This window comes from Notechis scutatus, chromosome 6, assembly GCF_049901735.1.
Source record: "Notechis scutatus isolate UNSWTSFEM ecotype Mainland chromosome 6, rNotScu1.2, whole genome shotgun sequence".
Classification (NCBI taxonomy): domain Eukaryota; kingdom Metazoa; phylum Chordata; class Lepidosauria; order Squamata; family Elapidae; genus Notechis; species Notechis scutatus.
In genome coordinates, this window is record NC_142014.1 from 28,014,744 (window position 1) to 28,028,179 (window position 13,436).

Sequence of the window (13,436 nt, forward strand, 5' to 3'; positions counted from 1 at the left end):
ATTCTACTATTCTATTCTCTATATTATTCTATTCTATTCTATTCTATTCTATTCTATTCTATTCTATTCTATTCTATTCTATTCTATTCTATTCTATTCTATTCTATTCTATTCTATTCTATTCTATTCTATTCTATTCTATTCCCTGTATTCTGTATATTCTATTTTCTATTCTACTATTCTATTCTCTATATTCTTCTATTCTATTCTATTTCTTTTCTCTTTCTCTTCTCTTCCCTTCCCTTCCATTCTAATTTGACCGGGACATTTTGTTTATTCTGCAGGATATTTGCGTCCGAGCTTACCTCGCTCTTCGGAAACACACCAATCTCCTCATCATCCTCTTTTCGATGATGCTGATGACAGGGATGCCGCAGCTCACCAGCAAGGAGGACATTGAATACATCCGCGATGCACTGACGGTCGGCAAACATGAAGAGGACGCTAAGAAGTATTTTCTAGATCAGATCGAAGTTTGTCGGGACAAAGGCTGGACTGTCCAGTTTAACTGGTTCCTCCATCTTGTGCTCGGAATCAAACAAGGTGTTGAAAAGCACTCTGCCTAAATAGGGCATTGCGGTACAGGGTGTCCTTAATGTACGGCCACCATGGAGCCCAAAATTTCAGTTGCTAAGCAAGACAGTTGCTAAGTGAGCTCTGCCCCATTTCACCACCTTTTGTTCTGACGCAGCTCCCCAAACACGACAAACTCTCTGAAGTTAACTCAAAGATTCCTTTATTAGGAGTCCTGGCAGCCCCGGCAAAAAGTTTCTCTCTCACCGCAAGGTAATAAGTCTGTCTGGCAGGCAGATGAATATTGTCTGCCACATCTATTCATCCCCGCCCCCTGCCTTTTAGCCCCAGAGCTAGGGTGGAGCTTCGTTAGCAGTGGTGGCTCTTCCATCCCAAGGACCGGCCCATAGATTTCCACTGCTCTCCTCTCCTCTGCCTTCTGCATGTCAGGCACTGGACCCAGCTGTTCCTCCTCTACCTCATCAGCCGCCTCCAGACCTGGCTCTTCTGTCCCAAGGACCGGACCATAGATTTCCACTGCTCTCCTCTCTTCTGCCTTCTGTGCATCCGTGCATCAGGCACTGGACTCAGCTATTCCTCCTCTTCCTCAGCAGCCACCTCCAGACCTGGGAGCTGTTGACTCTTCATCTGAGGGTTGATGGACGGTCCAGGCTTCGCCTCTCTCTCTCTCTCTGCCAGCTCCATTCTCTCTTCCCGCTTGGAGCTCCCAGGTTGCCCTGATGCTGACCCTGACTCCTCCTCCTCTGATTTGGCTGCTGGAGGGGCCAATAGGCCACAACACCTTTCTTGCTGCCATTGTTAAGGGGACCACTGCCGTTTTGCGACCTTTTGAGAAGCAAAGTCAACAGAGAGGCCAGATTCACTTAACAACCAGGCAGTCTTTGTCTCTGCTTGTCAGAAGGTCGCAAAAGGGGGATCACGTGACCCCGGGGACTATGCAACCATCATAAATATGAATCCATTGCCAAGCGCCCGAAATTAGATCACGACTGGGGGGGTGCTGCAACGGTCATAAGAGTGAAAACTGGTCATATGTCCCTTCTTTTTCACAGATGTCATAACTTCAAATGGTCACTAAATGAATGGCTTCCTTGCCACAGCTGTTAAGGGAATCACTGCAGCTGTTAAGTTAGTAACCCGGTTGTTAAGCGAATCTGGCTTCCCCATTGATTTTGCTTGTCAGAAGGTCACAAAAGGAGACCTCAGGACATTGCAAATATCATAAATCCGTGATGGAGAACCTATGGCACGTGTGTCACAGGTGGCACGCAGAGCTATTTGTGCCGGCATGCGACCTGCAGGCAAACTTACCTCACTGCGCATCCGTGCGCCTCACAGCTGATTTTCGGCCGGTTTGAGGCCTTTCTCGGCCTCCCAAAGGCTTGAGGAAGGCTTCTGCAGGCTTTGCAGGCCGAAAACTAGCCCTGTTTTGTCACTTCCGGTATCTCCGGAAAAACAGGAAGTGACGAAACGGGGCTAGTTTTCAGCCTACAAAGCTTGCTGAAGCCTGCGGAAGCCTTCCTCAAGCCTTTGGAAGGGCGAAAAAGGCCTCAAACCAGATGAAAATCAGCTGTGAGGCACAGTGCAGGTAAGGGGGCGGTGGGGGTGGGGATTGCGTGCGCCTGCATAGGGGGCACGCGCATTGCCTTCTTGGTGCTGGCACGTTAGCGTGAGCATGCAAGCGCACGCACAATTTTTGGCACAGGAGCCCAAAAAGGCTAGCCACCACTGTCATAAATGCTTGCCAAGTGTGCAAATTTTGATTACGTAACCACAGGGATGCTGTTGCAGTATCATAAGTGGGGAAAAACAGCCATAAGTCACTTTTTCTGGTGCCGTTATAACTTCGAACAGTCTCTGAACGAAGGTCGTAAGTTGAGGACTGCCTGTAAATAAATCCTTTGCAGGGAGGGATTTGTTGGTAGTTACTTGATACTCGGCTTCCAAGAACAGGCTCGCTCTCTGCAGGACACTCCTTTCCTTATTAGAACCTGGATTTTTGGAGCTGATGATCCTGCATCCTACTAAGCCGGCATTGCCTTTAGGGGGTTGGACTAGAAGACCTCAAAGGTCCCTTCCAACTCTGTTATTATGTACGCACTTGGTAACTTTAAGACTTATGAATTCCCAGCATGGTTGGCTGAGGAATTCTAGGAGTTGGAAGTCCACAAATCTTAAAAGTTGCCATATTTGATGTAGTAAATGCCATGGAAACTTTAAAATATTTTGTTACAGTGATATTTGGTCTCTAGAAGAAATACCGTCCAAGGGCTTCTTATTTTACCAGCTGTTTTAAAAAAAGCAAAGGTTATTTTTTTCCCCAGCAATATTTTTTAAAATAATTATTCAAATAAATACTAGTGCCATAATTCCTGGAGAAACAAGAGGCACACCTGATAGTTAGCCTTACTCACTGTATGTATTGAATTCTCAAGCTCTTCTTGCTATATCGAACACCTTTTACATTCTTTTAATATTCAACCTGCTCTGTCAGGCCATTTAAAAATAAAATGTTCAAAAAATAAACATACTCAAAGAGCCATTTGTTCTACAGACTGTTTCCATGCTCTATGTATTGTGAGCCAAATCCAGAAAACTTACATATCCATGGCAATATGGTGCTTTGGCTCTACAGTATATACCGTACATGCATGCATGCATGCATACATACATACATATTTAAACAGGTATTTATTTTCTAAAATGGGACAATTCCTCTTTTTAACCTCCATTCATCCTGGTAATTCATAACAACTATTGCATCTTTGCATGGAGAATCTATTGTCCTAACTAAATTTATAATGTGTTCTCTTGATGGTTAGAACAGTTAGCACAATTAATCAGTGGAACTGCTTACTTCCAGGAGTTGTAAAATGCTCCATCACTGGAGGCTTTTAAGAAGAGATTGGACAACCATTTGTCTGAAATGGTCTAGAGTTTCTCTCCAAGTTGGACTAGAAGACCTCCAAGGTTCCCTTCCAACTCTGTTTATTGTATTATTCTGGTATGAATTTGACTGACTTGAATTATAACAATAATTATCATACTCTGTGTGAGCCCTTGCTTCTCCAACGCAAATATAACTGGAAGTATATTTATTTATATGTGTCGTGCAACTAGTCATCTGATTAATATGTCAATTAAAAGAAGCAGTAACATTATATGAAAAATTTGCAGGTGTAACCTTCTCTTCTTTGGACATAGATAAGAGTTTATAAGATTGCTGGCATTATAAAGACTTTTGAAACTTTCCCTGCTTCCTTAGGGAGTGTGTAACTACATAATTGTTTGATTCCATCCTCCCTGACCACAGTCCATGCTACAACTGATAGAAGCTAAGTCCAAAATTGTTGCATTGTGCTGGGATCTCATATAAGAAATTCTACATTTAGAAAAGCCAGCTTTCTGAACTTTTTACGTTTTCTAACAGTAATACCTTTAAAAAAAACTTCAGTCGTTTGCATTGTACCTGTTCTGCAATTTTAAAACATGATGTGTGTGCCTTATATGCTCTGGATAAAAAATATACATATTAATATACTGTAATTGTTATTCCATAATTTTTCTGTTGCGTATTTTTTGGGGGGGTCGAGGGAAATTCAAGGATTGATGCTGACCTCGCAGCAAGTTAAGGAAAGTGATTGGTCGAGTTGGCTTCATTGGGGGCCTCCCACCAATGCTAATTGGCAGGAAAACATCCACCAATCACTTCTTAAATGTGGGATGGATTGATTTATTAGGAGAGGCCATGTCGGCGTTAGCTGGGTGCAGCCGACACTAAAATACATCATTCATTTCCCCCTTGACCCTGGCCTTCCCCCCACCTCCTGGATGTATATGCTCCAATGGGACACATCCATAGCCAAGTCATCAATTGTGCTCTCCAGTAATATTCTTGCGCGCCAACAGCTTCTGCTGCTTAGCAATTATCTGAAGCATTTGAGGAATGCACTACTTTCTCCCACTCCCTTTCTGCAGGCAACTAAAAAACCAAAGGAGTATTTTTTTTAGTTGACAACTAGTAGGATAGTGTTAGCTAGAGTTAGTACAGTGACCTAGAGGTGAAGCTCTCGCCTCACAATCAGGAGGCTGTGAGTTCAATCCTAGGGGAAGGCAGATATTTCTCTCTCTGGGTACACTGAGAAATATATCTGCTGAACAAAACTCTGCATTGGCGACAGGAAAGGCATCCGGCCAGTAAAACACTCTGCTAGCTCCAATCAGTTGCCCAGACTCCATCCCTCAAAGGATTATGGGGTAGTTAAAAGATGATGATAGCATTAATTAGAAACCAACTGCAACCAAAGATGTCTTTTTTTTAAATCTTAAGAGTGATTTCAAGATCATACTTTGGAGATGGAAGAAGATATTTGGGACTTTTTGGGTGAGTAAGTTTTAAAGGGAAAAGAAAAAAACACTATTCTGTAGTTCAAGCAGATCTCAAAATTTGCTCCTGTATTGAACTGAAACTATGACATTCAGAGAGTAGAGAAGAAATTATTCATGTTATTTCCCAGAGGAGCACTTTTGCTCTGTTTTCCTTTTTCAAAGGAGATAGAAGTGAATTCATGCTTCTAAGAGGTCTGTGTCATTCACAACCGGTTTGGAAAATGCAGCTTGGGTCTCACCTAACAGATTTTTCTCTGCAAAAGTCAGAAAAATTTGGTCTCCCCATTATCCCAAGGCAAAACAGTCCAGGCAAGAGGGAGAGACTCCTGGACTGGGTCGAGGTTGGGCTGCCAGCACCACCAGGCAAATCCTCTGGCAAATTTAATTCGCCAAAGAAGTTCATACAATTGTGGAAAGAAGTGGAGGAAGATGTATTGCATCCATTAATATTTATTCAATTATTACATCCCTATTTGAGATTGACAATGACCATCAGAAGAAAAAAAATGAAGCCAGTTCGTGTACAGGTACTTCTCGATTTAACAACAGTTCGTTTAGTGAACTTTCAAAGTTACGACGGCACTGAAAAAAAGTGACTTATGACCGTTTTTCAAAGTTACGACCTTTGCAGCATCCCCCTGGTCACGTCGAAGTCCAGACGCTTGGCAAGTGATTCATACTTACGTCGGCTGCAGTGTCCTGGAGCTGTGAGTTCATCTTTTGCGACCTCCTGAGAAGCAAAGTCAATGATTCACTTAACGACCGAGTTAATAACTGAACAATTGCGGTGATTTGCTTAAAACTGTGGCAAGAGAGCATAAAACGGGACAAAACTCACTTAACAACTGTTGTCAGGATTCCAGCAGTTACCCCAATTCAATCATGAGTCTCGAGCCAAACTTCCAAAACTTTAAAAGGATTTATTAGGAGTTAACATGCCGGCACTGCCTGGGTGTAGCCGACTCTGAGACACATCATTCATTGTCACCCTTGACCCTGGTTTTCCCCCACCCCTCTGGGTGTATTGTAATTCATATTCTCCAATGGGACACATCCATAGCCAAGAGTCATCAATCATGCTCTCCAGCTAGAATTTTGTGGTGGCAGAAACTTCAGTCACCTAGTTACTATCTTTGAAAAACTATTTATGGAATGCACTTTTGATTTCCAAACTGCCGCACTGCACCTTCAAACCTCTCCCCCCCCCCCACCGCTTTCTGTTGGCAACTCTAAAAAGACCATAGAAACATTTTATGAGTTGACAACTGTTTGGTTTAGCAACAAAAATATGGGGTTCAGTTCTCGTAAGTCTCTTATCTTTCACCCATCTAATGGCGGAACAAATGGTAGCAGTTCTGTTGGAACATGCAATTTTTTTATAAATTAAAATATCAAAGTCAAAGCAAAGGCAAAGGCCCTCCCCATGCACTAAATGGAAATAATGGACACGTTGCACAAAAACAGATTAAATTCATTATCATCATCATCCTGTTGGGATGTAAGCAGGAAGGATTATCCTAAAAAATCATTTGGAAGATTATTTTAACTTAATGCAGAAAAACTACATTAGCACCTCAGCATGTCTGCCATGCCCCTGTTGGAGTCTGAATCAGAGGAGGAAGATGAACAGCTGACAGGGAATGGGAGTGTGGATCCATGGCTCTGTTGGCTGTAGAGGAAACTGGGGAAGGGCAAAGTCTGGCTGGGCAGAGCAGGAGAGAGGTATAGCAAGGGAGAGGGAATTCAGAGGAAGACCCAGGCCCACCCCCTCTTCATCCTAGGGCATGCAGGGAGGAATGGAGGAGAGAGCAATGTGGGTTGCATGGCTTATGGGGGGGAGGAAAGGGCCCTGATTCCCTTCATTAGCCACACCTGGGAAGAGAGTTTAAAAGAGATGCAAGCTGAGTCCTTTGCTGGGAACAAATGTGAGTTTATTTTGTGTTGACTTTGATTATGTGTTCCTGGCATCCTCCCAACCGTGTTGAATTACCACCGTTCCTTCATGTCTGGAATTACTTATCTTGCTCTGCTGGACTAAATTACCTCCTCTTGCCTTGATTAGACTTACAGTTACAGTTTGTGTTGACCATGTTTTGGACTTGATTCTCTGCAGCCACAGGCTGTTCCTGTGAGAGTTTTTCCCCAGCCCAGAAGGTAACCAGGACTTTGGGGGCAAAGTTGGAGCTAATAAAAGGACTCCTACTGATTATCTGACTGTATTGCCTTTTCCATCTGCCAAGCAGCCGCAGAGCACTCTGCCCATGCTCAAGGGCAACACTTTCCTCCCAGGTCCCCTCTGCCTTTTCCATCTGCCAAGCAGCAGCAAAGCACTCTGCCCATGCTCAGAGACAACGCTTCCCTACCCGACTCTCCGCTGCCTTTTTTTGCGCCCCCCCCTCTCTCTCTCTCTCTGCAAACGCATCGGCTGCAGCGCGGGGCGTCTGGCGCGTGCGCGGTGGCAGGCGGGCAGGCAGGCGGCGCGCGGCGCTCGGTTGGTTGCCATGGTTTCCCCGGGTCGCGCGCGCGCCATGTTTCTTTCTTTTTTTTTCCTCCTCCCTCCCTCCCTCCCTCTCTCTTCCACCCCCCACCGGCGCGTGGGGGGGCAGGAGGGAGGGGGCGGGGCTGCGTCTTGCTGCCGTCACGGCCGGGCTCGGCTCTTTCTTTCGCGGCAGGCTGCAAAGCGGCGCCGGGCAAGCCCCGCAGGGAAGCCGCCTTCGCCGCCCGCCTTGCAAGCCGCCGTCTTCGCGGGAGGAGGGGGCGGGTTGCATCGCCCGCCGCGGGGCCCGGTGGGGGGTGGAGGGCGCCCCGCCCCCGCTCGCCCCGGCATGAGCATCTCCATCCCGGAGGGGCTGCGGGAGCTGCTGCAGAGCTTCACCCTGGAGGTGCTGCGGAGCCAGCCGGCCGACCTGCTCGACTTCGCCCTCCGCTACTTCCAGCGCCTGAAGGCGGAGGCCGGAGGAGGAGGCGGGGGCTCCCTCGGGGAGGGCCCGGGGCCCGTTGCAACGCCGGAGCCCCCGAGCGCGGGAGCAGCCGCCTGCAGCTCGACGGTGACCCCGCCGAGGGCCGCGGGGTCAACTTCTCGCCCGAGCCGCTGCCGAGCCCCTCTGAGAGCAGCGGCGAGGAAGACCAGGAGGAGGAAGAGGAGGAGGAGGAGGAGGAGGAATTCACCGGTAAGCCGGGCCAGGAGGGAGGGTCTTCGGCTTGGGGGAGGCTCCGGGGTGCCCCTCCTAGCAAGGCAGAGGGAGGAGGGGGAGAAAGGAGGAGAAGGAAAGAGGAGGAGGAATTGGAGAAGGAGAAAAGGAAGGAGAAATTTGTAGGAGGAGGAGAAGAAGGAAGAAGAAACGTGAGGAGGAATTGGAGAAGGAGAAAAGGAAGGAGAAATTTGTAGGAGGAGGAGAAGAAGGGAAGAAGAAACGTGAGGAGGAATTGGAGAAGGAGAAAAGGAAGAAGGAGAAACTGGAGGAAGGAGGGGAAGAAAGGGAAGAAGAAAAAACGAGGGGGAGGAATTGAAAGATGGAAGAAGGAGAAACTGAAGGAGGAGGAGAAGAAACGAGGAAGAGAAGGAATTGAAGGAGGAGAAATTGGAGGTGGAGGAGGAATTGAAAGAGATGGGAAAAGGGAAAAAGAAGAAACTGAAGGAGGAGGTATTGAAGGAGGAGAAATAGGAGGAATTGGGGAAGAAGGAGAAATGTGAGGATTTGAGGGAGAAAGAAAAAGGAAAGAAGGGGAAAATTGGAGAAGGAGGAGGAGGAATTGAAGGAGGAGAAGGAGAAACTGGAGCAGGAGGAGTTGGAGGAGGAAAAGGAGAAGGAGAAATCCAAGTGGGGAGCTGCCACTCCCCCTCCATTGAGCAAACTCATGCAAAACGGCCTCATTCATCCCTCTGTCCATTGAAGGTGATAGGAGCTCAGCCGGAGACCCTCCTTCCGGTTTGGGGTGGGTTTGCTTCATACATGCCACATTCCTCCTCAAGTAACCCCAAGCCGGGCCACCCTCCCCCACTCCTTTGCAGAATTAACCAGGTTCCACCTTAACCGACAAGCCGGGATTTTAAGGTGCATTGGAGGGTTGGATGAGTGGGCCACACCTGCCTTACTCCCAGGAACCCGGGGCTGATGTAGAGCAGGAAGCTGGAGGGGGGAGCAGGAAATCGGAGTTGCGGGGTTGGCATCCAAGCCCGGAGCTCTGTAGAAGATGCTCGGTACCCAGATGGCCATTCACAAATGTTGGCGAGAGCATCCTTTGTGTGTCTGTGTGTGTGTGAATGTAGGTCAAGCCCACCCCTGCTATGCCTCCGCTGAAGGGAACTGGTGGTCCTCGCCTTAATGATCCCAACGGAGACCAGGATTTCTCGGCTAAGCGAGGAACGAGTTTTTGGCTCGTTTCCGCAACATTTCTTGCCGCTCATTGTCAAGTGAACTGCTGCCGTTGTTAAACGAGGAGCGCGGGGAGGGGTGTTAAGTGAACCTGGTGCCCCAAATCGACTTTGGCTTGTCAGAAGGGTCCCGCAAAAAAAGTGGGGGGTATGCATGACCCCGGGAGGGATGCTACAACCGTCGTAAATACGAGTCAGTTGCTGGACGGCTGAATTTGGATCGTGTGACGGTGGGGAATGCTGCGTCGGTTGTAAGTTGTGAAAAACGGCATTTTTTCAGGGCCATTGTAACTTCAAAGATACTCAAAGATTACTTTTAACAGTATAACAAGAGTTGGAAGGGACCTTGGAGGTCATCTAATCCAACCCCCTGCTCAAGCAGGAGACCCTATAGCAGAGATGGCTAACCTTTTTGGGCTCCTGTGCCAAAAATTGTTCATGTGCTTGCACGCTCACACTTGCGTGCCAGCGCCTGGAAGGCAATGCGTGCGCCCCCCCATGCCCCCTACACATGCATGCACAATCCCCACCCACGCCACTCCCTGACCAGCACTGCGCCTCACAGCTGATTTTTGGCCAGTTTGAGGCCTTTTTTGGCCTCCCAGAGGCTTCAGGAAGGATTCTGCAGGCTTCTCAAGCTGAAAACATTTAGTCACTTCCAGTATTTCTGGGAAAAAAAAAAAATCAGCTGTGAGGCGTGCGCATGCGCAGCATGCCGGCACAAATGGCTCTGTGTGCTACCTGCGGCACGTGTGCCAAAGGTTCGTCATCACAGCCCTATAGCAGTGATGGCGAACTTTTTTGTCGTCGCGTGCCGAAAGTGTGCACGCACCCACATGCCTGCACCCATAACGCAATGCGCGTGCGACGACAGTCACGCATGCTCCACCTTTGCACGCCCCCGTGCACCCCTGCCTTCCATGCATGTGCCTGCATCTCTCCCACGCACGTCTTCCCCCACGCATGCATGGAAGATACCCGACAATCAGCTGGTTGGGGGGGGGGGCGCGGGCACGCAGAATGGATCAGTTCCGGGCAACGGCTCACATGCCGATAAAAATGGTTCTGTGTGCCACTTCCGGTCCTATAGCACTCTTGCCCCAAACTCTTCTTGCCCTTATTTGGGTTGGACTAGAAGACCTCCAAGGTTCCTACCAACCTGATGATATGACGTTTCTTTTGCTGAAGAAGATCTGAAAGGCCTTTTCACCCTTTGGCTCTGGTGCTGTGGGCCACTGACAACACCATCCCTAAATTAGGGGGATGGTCCTGCTATAAACCCTGCTGCAGGTAGTCCTCGACTTACAATGGTTCATTTAGCGACCGCTCAAAGTTACAGCGGCACTGAAAACCGGGACTTGGGACCGTTCCTCGCAGTTACGACTGTTGCAGCATCCCCCGTGGTCGTGTGATCCAAAGTGAGCAACTGGCTCAACTTAACGATGGTTGCAATGTCCCGGGGTCACATGACCCCCTTTTGCAACCTGATGAGCAAAGTCAATGGGGAGAGCCAGATTCACTTAACAACCGGATTACTAACTGAACAACTGCAGCGATTCACTTAACAACTGTGGCAAGACAGGTCGTAAAACAGGGCAAAACTCCGTCAACAAATGTCTCCGTTATTGTCATGCCCTTGTTGGAGTCTGATTCTGAGGGGGAGATTGAGGAGCTGACAGGGAGTGGGAGTGTGGCTCCAGTGGCTGTGGAAAAACGGGGGAAGGGTACAGTCCTGTTGGGCATTCAGAGGAAGACCCAGGCCCACCCCCTCTTCATCCCAGGGCACACAGGGAGGAACAGTGATCTTGTAACTTTGAACTAAATTTGTAACTAAATTTGTTGTAACTAAATGAATTGTTGTAAGTCGAGGACTACCTGTATCCATGAAGTCACCAAGAGTCGAGCCTGAAAGAGATTTTACTTACTGATTTTATTTATTTATTTACTTATTGCAGTGTAAGAATTGTATTTTCTGCTGTGTTTTTGGACATCCCTACAGCCCTGGGATTTTTTTTTGATGGTCTTCTATTAAAGTACAACGGCACCTTGATACTCAAACGGCTTTGAAACTAATCAAATTTGGCGCACAACGCATTTTGACGTAAAAATTTGGTCCCAGTACTTATCGTTGGTTTAATACTCAACGTACGAGCTAAAACTTGATGTTGCCTACCTTGTGATTCATTACATTAATCCAAGCTAGAGAAAAGAACTAGGGGGGACATGATAGCAGTCTTCCAATATTTGAGGGGCTGCCCCAAAGAAGGTGGGAGCAACTTATTTTCCAAAGCACCTGAAGGCAGGACGAAAAGCAAGGGATGGGAACTAATCAAGGAAAGAAGTAACCTGGAATTAAGGAGAAATTTCCTGATAGAACAATTAATCAGTGGAACAATTTGCCTCCAGAAGTTGTGGATGCTCCAACACTGGAGGTTTTTGAGAAGAGTCTGGAAAACCATTTGTCTCTAATGCTATAGGGTCTCGTACTTGAGCAAGGGGTTAGACTAGAAGATCTCCAAGGCAGTGGTTGCCAATGAGTGGGCCGGGGAACAATGGTGATCCGCGAGAAAATTTTGGTGGTCTGCAGAGAAATGTCAACCCCAAAGCACCCCTCAAAACAATTAATCCAGGCTGCGTGGGAACACAAGGCTGCGCTGCCCACATGGCCCTTGGGAACACAAGGCTTGCATCGCTTGCATTGCGGAACAACACAAGATAGTGAGGGGAGGAGGGGAAAGGGCAGAGGCCCACGCGCCTGGCCTGGCCACTGGGCTGCTTCTTTCCGCTTCTTTCTTCTGCTGCTTTTGGCTGCACACAAAAAGTCTTTCTTTCTCTGCCCCAAACTTGAGACCCTGCAAGGCCTCCTTCTCCAAGAGGCTGCGCCGATGCGACAAGTCTCACAAAGACTCATTTCTGGTGAAGTTTGGGGGAGAGAAAGAAAACTCTGCTTCTCTGCTGCTTTCCTTGCATGAACCCAAAAGTCTCTCTCTCTCTCTCTCTCTCTCTCTCTCTCTCTCTCTCTCTCTCTCTCTCTGTCTGTCTGTCTGTCTGTCTGTCTCTCTCTCCCCATGAGAATGGAGCTGGAGACGGTATCCTGCAATCTCAAATAAAGAATGGTTGATCGGTAGGAAAACGGGGTGCGGAATTGTCCTGCAGACTGTTTTGGGGGATTTTCCCAGGGTCTCTGGTCCGCAGGATTTAAAATTATGCGTTGGGTGGTCCCTGAGGTCCAAAAGGTTGGCGACCCCTGCTCTAAGGTCCCTTCCAGGTCTATTCTGTTCAATCGATTCCTTATGAGATAAAATGTGTTTGATACCCACCATTTTTGGTGCTCATCCCGCTTCCCAGAACCAATTAACAACGAGTACCAAGGTATCCTCTGTACTAACCAGGTTTGATTGTGTTTAGATCAAATAGCTAACAGCTCAATTGCAGCATTGGAACAAAGTAAGTGTAATCAACCATATGCCTGGCCGGTAGCTGTGCTCTTTGCTAAGGTACCTTCTCCTGTGCAGCTTGCCCTGTAGGATTCCTTAAGTTGATGCACAGTACGAATAATGATCACGGCAAACACTGTCAGTTTGAAATGCGGCGATTTTGATTGGGCGTAGGGCTTTTGCACCGCCGAAGCTGGTCATAACACAAGCATTGTTGAGAAAGCGGGGGAACCAGACACGATCCTACATGCAGAAGACAATTGCAACCTGAAAACAAGACGACAATGGCTACGGATTAAAAATATTGCCTTGAACACTATGGCTGTCAAATTTGAAACTTTCCACAATGTAAAGAAACCGGTGGATTTCACCGTTGGTGAGTGAGGTTCTTTCAGATTGTATTTGTGGACTATTATTTTTTTCTGTATTTAGACTCGAGCGTCGTCTTGCCAGAGGTTGTAGAAAGAGATTTATAAGAATTGTAGATGGGTAGTATCGAAGGAAGAAGTCTCTGTGACCCGGTTATGAACGTTGTCTTTTCAAAAACTATTTTGAAAAGCTTAATTGCAAGTTACTGGCTTTGCTGTGGATACGTTATGAAGGAGGGAGAAGTTTAATTTTTTTTGCGGGGGTGGGGTGGGGGGGACCACGGGAACGAAACATAAAACCGAGAAATTGGAAGTGGCTCGAGATGGATTAAG

At 47.5% G+C, this 13,436-nt stretch overlaps 2 protein-coding genes across 3 annotated transcripts in view; both read left to right on the plus strand.

The window, feature by feature from the left end:
• PIK3CG (phosphatidylinositol-4,5-bisphosphate 3-kinase catalytic subunit gamma) overlaps positions 1-4,093 on the plus strand; it is a 40,824-nt gene extending 36,731 nt beyond the window's left edge. For both annotated transcript variants that reach the window (XM_087967788.1, XM_026677188.2), the window contains exon 11: positions 285-4,093. In XM_087967788.1, the coding sequence (XP_087823914.1) occupies positions 285-566 (282 nt within the window). In that variant the 3' untranslated portion in view covers positions 567-4,093. The remainder of the gene's footprint in view (positions 1-284) is intronic.
• A 3,586-nt stretch (positions 4,094-7,679) lies between these two features.
• The window catches only part of PRKAR2B (protein kinase cAMP-dependent type II regulatory subunit beta), a 54,120-nt gene continuing 48,363 nt past the window's right edge, over positions 7,680-13,436 (plus strand). The window contains 2 exon segments of the mRNA XM_026677251.2: positions 7,680-7,874; positions 7,877-8,093. Coding sequence (XP_026533036.2) covers positions 7,749-7,874; positions 7,877-8,093 — 343 coding nt within the window. The 5' untranslated portion in view covers positions 7,680-7,748.